General features: G+C 48.9%; 1 protein-coding gene across 1 annotated transcript in view; it reads left to right on the top strand.

Moving 5' to 3' along the window:
• Positions 1–627: 627 nt before the first annotated feature.
• LOC112670850 (cortactin-binding protein 2-like) overlaps positions 628–10,174 on the top strand; it is a 78,442-nt gene continuing 68,895 nt past the window's right edge. The window contains exon 1 of the mRNA XM_049093440.1: positions 628–833. Coding sequence (XP_048949397.1) covers positions 753–833 — 81 coding nt within the window. The 5' untranslated portion in view covers positions 628–752. The remainder of the gene's footprint in view (positions 834–10,174) is intronic.

The following is a 10,174-nucleotide window of genomic DNA, read 5'->3' as shown; positions in this document are numbered from 1 at the left end:
CACCAGGGGGCCGCGCCCCGGGGGGGCCTCGCACCCCCCCCACGACAGCAAACAGCAGCTCCAAGAAGGAAGAAGAGGATGCCTCGTGGGGTGCCCAGGGGCGGGGCGGAGGGGGCGGCCCCGTGGGGTGCCCAGGGGCGGGGCGGGGCGGAGGGGGCGGCCTCGTGGGATGCCCAGGGGCGGGGCGGAGGGGGCGGCCCCTTGGGGTGGGGTGGGGTGGGGCGGAGGGGGCGGCCCCGTGGGGTGCCCAGGGGCGGGGCGGGGGGGGCGGCCCCGTGGGGTGCCCAGGGGTGGGGTGGAGGGTGCGGCCCCGCGGGGTGGGGCGGGGCGGGGGGGGCGCGGCCGAGAAGGCCCTCCCGAGCGCACAGGGCGCCCCGGCATCCGCGCGGTCGGGTGCTCCGCGCCGGCTCCGCGGGGGGTTGGGGGGGTCCGGGGCCGCGCTCCCCCCGCCCGCCCGCCCGCCCGCGCGCGCCCGTTGCCCGCACCTCCCTCCCCGGGCCGCGGCTCGCAGGCAGCCCCGAGCGGGGGTGCGGGGCGCGGGAGGGGCCCGGAGGGGCGGGGCGGGGCGCGGCCTGCGGGGCGGGCTCGTCCGGGGCGGGGCGGGGCGGGGCGGGGGCGCGCGGCGGCGGCGGCGGCGGCGGTGGCGGCGGCCGCGTGCCCGGAGCTGCGGGCGGACGCCGGGAGCTGAGCGCCGCCGCGGGGAGGCCGGGCCCGGAGCCGCCGCGAGCTCGGCCGCGGACGCGCAGGGGAAGATGGCGACGGCCGGCGCGAGCTGCGAGCCCGGCGTGTCCCGCGGCCCGGAGGACGCGGCGGGCGGCGCGGCGGAGGCGGCGGTACGCGGGGCGCGGGCGGGGGCGGCGGGCGCGGGCGGGGCGCGGGCGGGGGCCGGGGGCGCCCTGCGGCGGGTCGGGCGGTGCCGGCGGCGCAGGGTGGGCGGCCGCGGGGTGACGCCGCCTCGGGGCATCCGTGCGGCCCGGGCAGGTGGGCCATTGTGTGCGCCCCGAGCCGAGCCCGCCCGACCCCGACCCCGAGCCGACCCGAGCCCGAGCCCGAGCCGCACGGCGGGGAGGCCTGCGCCGGAGTCCGGGGGCGGCGGGGGCGCGGGGGGCCGGGGGGGGCCGGGACCCGCGGGGCCGCTCTTCCCCCGCGTCGGGGCGCGCAGCTTCCAGCGGGAGGCGGACCCCGGGGGAGCCCGCAGCCGGGGAGGGGAGGGGAGGGGAGGGGAGGGGGCGCGACCGGCCAGCGCCCCGGGGAGCGGGGCTGCCGGGTGCCGCTTGCAAAACTTGCAAGTCTTCATCGGAAACTTTCGGGAAAAATCGACTTTTCGTTCTTTGCACGGAAAACGTGAGCTGCAGGGTTCAGAGGAATCCGGCTCCCTTCGGTGACATACCCCGCGGAACCGGCTGTGTAGACGCCGCAGACCTCTGGGGGGTGGGAGCGAGCGGCGCCTTCCTCCCCGGGGCTGCGGGGGGCGACCTGGGGGCTGCAAAGTGGCTGCGGGGGGCGACCTGGGGGCTGCGGGGTGCTGCCTAGGGGCTACGGGGGACAACCTGGGAGCTGCAGGGGGCGACCTGGAGGCGACCTGGGGGCGACCTGGGGACTGCAGGGGGCGACCTGGGGGCTGCAAGGTGGCTGCGGGGGGCGACCTGGGGGCTGCGGGGGGCGACCTGGGAGCTGCAGAGGGCGACCTGGGGGCTGCGGGGGCGACCTGGGGGCTGCAGGGGACGACCTGGGGGCTGCAAGGTGGCTTCGAGGTGCGACCTGGGGCTGCGGGGTGCGACCTGGGGGCTGCGGGGGGCGACCTGGGGGCTGCGGGGGCGACCTGGGGGGGCTGGTCCCCGCGCCGGGACGGGTCTGAGCGGCGCCCCCAGCGGCCGGCCGCCGACCGCCGAGCACCTGCCCGCGGGGTGGGCCGACCGACCCGACCCGACCCGCCCAGCGCGGCGGCCGAGCTCGTTGGCGGCTCCACCGTCAGAGCCCTGGACTCCAGGCAGGTTTTTGTTAACAAGGTCAGTGCTCGCTTCCCGCTGCTGAAAACCTTCAGGAGTCTGACTTTTCGCTGCGGAGAGGCGGGGATTTTACCAATTGCCCTGGGTGACGATCATGGCCAAGGGGGGGGGGGGGATGTGACAGTGACACTTTTTATTTCTGTTCTGTAGAATCCTTGGAGGATGCAATAGGATGCTTGGTCTAATACCTTTTTTTTTTTTAAGAAATGAATTTTTAGTAAAATTCTGATGATGGCTTATTATGCAGTAACCTGGGCCCTTTTACTTTTCACTTAACAGAGGGTCCTCCCACCCATATCACTTTCCGTGATTTATAGACTGATCTTAAAATTGAAGCCAGGTTGGAGAATAGTTGTCCTCGTAACTGCTGCTTATCTAATGATTAAAAATCAAAGACATTTATATGCATTTTTGGATTCATGGCAACTGAGGACTTAGTTTTTTTCATTTTTAGTGAAAAAAAATTTTTTTGGGGGGGGCTTTTAGAGATTTATTTCCTTTCGAATTAGTTTACATCTTAGGCACTTTTATATGTACATTTGGCAGTCGCGAGCCAATGGAGACTCCAAAGCAGTAGGCTATTTTTGAAAGTGAGTGTTTTCACTAAGTTTTGACTATTTAGATTGTTGCTTAGAGACAAGTTTAATTTATAGTTTTCAGCTTAATGTGATTTTCAGTGGAGTGTTTTAAATTTAGTTTGTGATCCTTGTTCTTAGCTGTTTAAATCCTGAAAGCATCCCAAGTGTAAAGCTGGGTAACAGCTACATTATTCAATAGGATCATATTAATAGTCTTCGCTGTGAACCATGCTGAGGAGACCTGGGTTATTTTCAGTGCCTTAGCCAAATGTGATGACTTTTATAGGCTATATAGCTATTTCTACTCTGAAAATAACTCCTAATGGATAAGGCAGTATGGAAAACAGAAATCTTCCTGCTTTTTTATTGTCACCAAAGAATTTAAGAGTGAGAGGAAAATGGAGATCCCTTTAAGAGCCGTGGTTGGCAAGCTGACGGACATTCTTGTCATTCTGGACTTTTCTGGAGCAACTAATATGCAAAAAAGTAGACATAAAATTTTTATTGTCATGGTGATAATACTAGAGAAACTTGGACAGTGCTTTCATCAAGCACACAAAAGGAATATTAAACAAATTAGCAGCTGGTACCTTGGAAATTTTTGTTTCCAGGTGACAGTACTGAATGTAAATGTAAAGAAAAGCACTTTCTTGGCCAATTGTGCTAAGCTTTCTTGAAAATATAAACAAAAACCATAGTTATATCGCAGCTACAGAATACTGAAAGTTTCACAGCAGAATTAAGTAGGGAATAATTTAGATTTAACACATTATCCCCCACTTACCATAGATGATGGTGTTTCGAGTAACATCGTTGCTGCCATAAGAAGTAACACATTGCTTTCCAGCTGTAGAAACATAAATACCAAGGAATCTAACCAGACATGATGGTGCCATGAAAGGCACAAATACTTTGTATTAGGAATCTGGGGAGGAAGAGTCATGGAGGGGATCCCTAGTGGAAGGACCTGGAAACATTCCACAGACAGATGGCATCTGAGTTGGGCCTAGAGATGGAACGAGGACCTGCAGTGGAGACTGCAGGAAGCTGTGTAGGACGTGGCTGGTACTTCGGGTTTCTTGAAAGGTGGCCTGGGGCACATGTGAGTGGCTTTCCAAGATAAGCATAGAGGTTTCAGCTTCAATCTCAACTGTGTACGTTAGAAAAATAGGTTAGAAATTGAGGAAATAGACTGAAATATTCCCCCACGATTAGAATATAACTGATGCTTTTCAACATGATGCTTTCACTCTTTTTTTCTTCTTAAATGTATACTTCTTGCCGGTTTTTTTTTTTTTTTTTTGACTTTATTATTGTTGGTATGTTGCTATTCCATTTCTCATAGGAGCAATTTTGGGTAGAGAAAGGCATTTGTCTTCTCAGTGATTGAATCCATGCCTAGGCTAGATTGCCAGTTGGTTCTGTCCTCTTGTGTTTCATGTAACTTTATGAGGTGAGAAAATGTTTCACAGTCTGAGCACTTATTCAGCCGTTTACAAATATCTGCTGCTGATCTCATGGACGGCAGGGCTGTAGCTGGAAGAGGCAGCCTCCTTCAAGAAACGCAGTGTGGGTTTTGTCTCTAAAAGAAAGCGAAGGTTAAGCCCTGTGCCTGGCAAATACATGGTAGGTGTTTCACATATATCGAATGAAGAAAAACACTCAGCAAGAAGCTGTATCATAATACTTAATGTTGTTTGGCTGATTGGGAAATTTACTTTGTGTGTTACTAGATTGTAATGAAATTAGTGGCTTATGATTTATAGTAATCAACATTATAGATGTTATAGAGTTTTTTCTTGTTTCTGGAAGATAACCCTGATTTTTCTGATTTTCTGGGTTCTTGTTTTTATTTGTATATTGTCTTTTTCCAAGCTGCTTTTCTCAGCGACCTTTCAGATTCACAGGTTGTACCAAAATATTAGTAATAATTTCTAACACTGTTAGTTTTCCCTGTAGATGATCTGTCTTCAGAATAATGACTGAGGCTGGGAATGTGTTGGTGGAACGGTAACTGCATCCTTTCCATCCTGAATTGTTCCTCTAATAGAGTCAAGGTCAGGTCACCCACTGAGGTATGAAGGGAGGGGATGATTGAGGGGAGGTCAAGGCAGAAATGGAAGGAAGCTTGGAAACAGGAAAAGGGAGTAAAAGGAAAGATTGGGCAGGAAGACAGACAAGGCTTCGGAATAATCTGCAAATGCCCAGCAATCTGGGGGCTAGAATTCAACTTTAAACGTGCCTAGGAAAAGAGAGCAGTTTGTCTCCCTTCTGCCCCCATAAACTTTGCCACCTAAGCATATCTGAGTGTTGCTTTAGAAAAGATGATCTCAATGCGCTCAGTTGTATTCTTCTCTACTGGGGCTCCTTTGAAAGACTTGTATAAATAACATGGAAAAGGAAACTTGTCTTTTAGACATTAGGTTAAAAAATGGAGAACAGGTACAAGAAAGATGATGATGACATTGAAGTCAAAGGATTTTTAAAAATGTGTTACTCTTTTATAAATACCTTGTACAAAAATAATGAGATCATGTTATTAATGCTGCACACAGTATGATGCCATGCCCATAGAAATCTTGATTTTTTTTTTTTAAGGGGAAAAAAACTGCTCTTGAGATAAATTGTTAGTAAATAGCCAAGCAGATAAAGGATGGAGTTACAAGGTTGTTATAGTAAATGCAGTATAACCAAGTTAACATCACTCTGCATGCTTGTTCGCAAATGATTGGCTTCTGACACGTTTATATTTCATTGAAAAGGCAAAAAGATGATTCCAAAGACCTGAGTGCTTCCACAGAAGGGCTCTGTAACTGTAAGAATATCACCTGGCACTCTCTGTCTCAGCTTCTTCATTTGAAAATCAGCATGCTGCCATTCGCCACCTACAGATTGTCACGCTGACATTCTTCAGTGCATGATAAGCTTCTTAAAGGGCAATTATTGGATCTGGATGCGAGTTTGCATGTGGAGCTGTCCCATGTAGGGCTGTTGGAACATGGGGAAAGCTGGATTAGAATGGAAATAGGCATTTGTTTTGTCCTGAGATGTGGTCTTTTTCTTTTCCCAAAGAGGTCATGCAGACAGGAGCTCTGAAAGGAGAAGAAGGGATGTAGCCGCGCTTAATTATCAGAGCTTGTCATCCCTGCCCCAGCTACTTCTCTGCTTTTCATTCCGGTTTGCTTATACTCAAAATTAGTTCTCTCCATACCAGGTTTCCTTCCCGGCATTCTGTTTACTTGTGAGCTCTATCTCCCTTCCGTATCTTAGGTTGCTTGTCTTGCATGAAAGCCCTCAGGCGGTGGGGTTGATTTGAGGTGCGAAGCCATGAAGAGGTGACCCCCGTTCTCAGTATGGTCCTTCAAAGCCCCACACCAAGTGGCCCTAGATTAGATTACTCTAATTGATTTTTGAAACAACGAATGATGAATGAAGATGGAAGATGATTGACCAGTTACTTGGTTGGCCTTAGAGTGGGCCACAACCCTGTGTCTTAGTAAGACAGGGATATATATACACACACACACACACACACACACACACACACGCTAATTTTTTTATTTACTAATATAGAGTGGGCATGAGTGGGGAGAAGGGGCGGAGGGAGAGGGACAAGCAGACTCATCACTGAGCAGGAACACCGCTGCTCCCCACCCCCCTTGCAACGTGGGGCTCTATCCCAGGACCTGGAGATGATGACCTCAGCCCAAAGCAGACACTTAACAGACTAAGCCACCCAGGCGCCCCAGATGTGTCCTTTACATGATTTATATGCTTTTTGTGTTCCGACTGCACGAAATAGGCATTTTATACCAAAAGTGGGTGGGCATGCGTGTTACGTAAAAAATCACATGAGGATGCAATACTCTGGCCTCACATTTCTAGTATGGGTGGAAAATATAGAAATACACGAGGCGGGATGTGATTAATTGCTGAACGAAGCAGTAGAGCAGTCTGTAGGGCTGAGCGTAGACGAGGAGAGATTTCTGGAGTCCATCAAGACCTCTGAGAGTGGGATTTGAGCTAGGATAGGATAGCTAGAAAGATAGGATTCCCACGGATTAGAGGAGAAAGCATTAGGAAGAATAAAATCGAAGGTATGCAGACCCTGTCAGTAACTCTCTTTCCTCCCAGTCGAGGAAATGGGGGGGAATAATCTCAAAGCAGGAGTTAATGTGAGAGATTTGAAATCATTTTAGAGCATGAAAATATGCTTTTCTTCATGAAAATCCACAGAATTCATCTGTTAATATTGTAAATATTCTGTGTACCTGGAAAGGTGGATTTTTTTTCCATGCTGATGATACAGTCTTCAGATTTTTATTTTCTCCTTGAAATTTTAAGGTGAATTTCATTGCCTTCCCCCTTCTTCACCGCCTCTTATTCATCCCCAAGCCATACATTTCGCTCACGTAGGAAGTTCTGAATGCATCTTATTAATTATTAGCACGCACTGTTAGACTGGAAAGAAAACACAGGTCTGTAACTTCAGAGCAAAGAGGCAAAAACCAATTTATCTCAACTGTTTTTCAAAGGCTTCATAAAAGGACCTAAATTTCCTCAGCGCAGTAACCTAGGAACCCCGACAGCCCGTGAAATCCGGACATTTGGAGCTGGGGGAGATCTTAGAGATCACTTAGGACAACATTCTTATTTTACCGCCGAGACACCTGAAGGCCCGAACAGATGAAATAATGTCCTCCTAGCCCATTGGCTTTTCTCACCTCGCCTCTTTGCCGTGTGGGAAACTCATTGATCCCACGCGGGGTAGCCCACGAGACTTGAAACCAGAGGACACGTTCTCGGGGTCTGCGGGAAGTGCCAGAGAACGAATCTGGCTCTCTGTTTGGTCACTAGATCTTTTACCATAAGTTCGGGCAAAGATCTGAGAGGTGCTCCTGCCACTGTGGGCCGTAGGCTCTCTTAAATGCTTTCTGGCAGCCATCAATGCTCTGACTCCTTAAATTCTTAAAGGATACGGTGAGGATCTTCTGGCCCTATTTGGCTGTGACTGTTGAAATTCCCTACATAAACCCCAATATTTTTAGATCCCCCCCCCCCCCCCCCCGCCCCAGGTGAGGGTGTGGAGTGGTGGTGGAGGGAACTGGTATTGGCCTACGCACATTGAGTTCTGGCAATTGAAGAAGACTTAACTCAGCCAGGTTCTATTTCATCTTCTCCCTCCCTCTCTCTCTGAGCCTGTATAAGAAAATCTGGAAGAATACCCTCCCCACCCCCACCCCCACCCGCAACCCCAAGTAATTTAGAGCTTGTTGAAGACTGCTGTGTTGAACACTAAGAGTTTGGGGTTGTGTCTCCTCCTTTGTATATGTGTTTATATCCCAAAGAAGGCTCGAGCTCTCTCTCTCCATTTGATGACCAGACTCTGGATTAGGTTAAGCTGCCTGTGTCAGATTTTTAAAACTAGGTGTTAAGCACTTTTCCTGGAGTACTTTTCCTGGCAAACATCAAACATGACAGGCAGGGGTGTGGCTTGTAGAGTTGAAATGTAGCTCCCCCTCCCCCTTCTTTTTTGACTGCCTTGCTGTCACTTAAAAATGAGATCTGGATTTTTCTTTATTTAAGAAAACAAGGACAGTAATAATAAAGCTTAGGGCGTGAACATGTCTGCTGTGATTTTGTTGTCATTGTTGGGGGTGTGGACGTGTCACGTTTCCATGGATGTCCTGTCGGAGATCCTAATTTTTATGGGAGTGGTGGCGTTTGCATCTATCCTATCTTCTTTTTTTCAAAATTAGGTTATCAAGTTAGTTTGCCATTTAAAATCTAAGATTTATGCCCTCCCCCCCCCCCAAAAAAAAAAAAAAACGGGTAGGAGGAAACTTGGAAGTGATGGATTTATTCATGGCATGGATTCTGGTGATGGTTTCCTATATCTGCACATGCATCAAGTTGTATATATTAAACCTGTATGGTATTTTGTATGTCAGTCATACCTCAACATGGTTTAAAAATTAAGAAATTTAGAACCATTATTTTGTTCTTAGAGGAAAAACATTAATAATGTTTCTATACCTGAGTACCTCTGTACTATACATCTGCCAAGTCAGATAAATACCACTTCATATGAAACATACTTTTTTTTTTTAAAAAAGATTTTACTTATTATTCATGAGAGATAGAGAGAGGCAGAGACACAGGCAGAGGGAGAAGCAGGTTCCCTGCTGGGAGCCCGACGTGGGACTTGATCCCAGGACTTTAGGATCACGCCCTGGACTGAAGGCAGATGCTAAACCGCTGAGCCACCCAGGGATCCCCAAAACAAAGATACTTTTTTATTGGGATTTTTGCATTTGGGCTTTTTTATATTTTCAATACTAAAGCACTTCAAATTTATTTGTAAAATAAATGATATTTAGCATGGTTTCATATACTTACTGTTTGCCAGGATAGTGGACAGAAACATCAAGCATTGCAGAATGACAATTTGAAACTAGTATTATAATTATCTTATTCTTGAAGGCCAGGAAGTGGTAGTGTTTTTAGTGAGGACCCAGGGATGAGAAGCCTAGGGGAAGGAGCGGCAGGCAGGCAAACCCTATATTTAAAATAGTGTTGGGGGATCCCTGGGTGGCTCAGCGGTTTAGCGCCTGCCTTCAGTCCAGGGTGTGATCTGGAGACCTGGGATCAAGTCCCACGTTAGGCTCCCTGCATGGAGCCTGCTTCTCCCTCTGCCTGTGTCTCAGTCTCTCTCTCTCTCTGTCTCTCATTAATAAATAAATAAATAAAATCCTTAAAAATAAAAAATAAATAAAAATAAATAGAATAGTGCATCACTTAATACACTGTTATGGGAAACATTTTTTTTTTTTTTTTTTTTTTTACCTTTCTGTGTGACCTAATCAGTGGTTTAGCAAGAACCTTTATAACTTTTTTATTTTAATGAATTTCCCTTTTTATTGATGGCGGTATATTAAAAAACAGAAGTGTTGGTTGCAGTTCACATGTAATGTTGATGATGATGGAACCAGAGCAAGCACTCTTGACTCTAATATGAATCAGAATCTTGGCAATGTCTTTCATAATTTATTAGTATTTAAAATAGAGTGCCTTGCTTATGAAGCTTCGGGGAAACAAGGACAATATAATATACAATTAATTAAAATCTTTAGAACAACCAGCAGCAGCATTAATAAAACATTACCCTCCAAAGCACATAAGAATTGCAGCTTACTCTCCCATCTCAGTGGGAAGAAGCAGGATAAAAGAGTCTGTCTTTCATCATTGTCAATAAACTGAGTTTTTATTGGACTGAGGCTGGTAGATTTTCAAAGAAATAGGCTTATAGCCAATAGCTCACTCCTCCCTACATAAAACACCTGGGTGCTCTCGTGCAAATAACAATCACCACTTTTATTTAGCACTTACTTCCTTCATGTGTAAGAACTTTGCGGGTGAAACATTAGGTTCAGATCAGATAAGATCCAGGAAATGCCTCTCCCAGGGTAATCCTGGACCAGCAGCAGCAACAGGAGCTCTTTACAAAGGCAGATTCAAGGCTCCACCCCAAACTTGTATCAGGAACCCCAGAGGTGCCCCCTCGCCTCCCCCAGTCTGTTAACAAGG

The sequence above is a fragment of the Canis lupus genome, chromosome 14 (genome assembly GCF_003254725.2).
Source record: "Canis lupus dingo isolate Sandy chromosome 14, ASM325472v2, whole genome shotgun sequence".
NCBI classification, from domain to species: domain Eukaryota; kingdom Metazoa; phylum Chordata; class Mammalia; order Carnivora; family Canidae; genus Canis; species Canis lupus.
The sequence above is the reverse complement of the archived record's forward strand: the minus strand, read 5'-3'. Positions and strand labels throughout refer to the sequence as shown.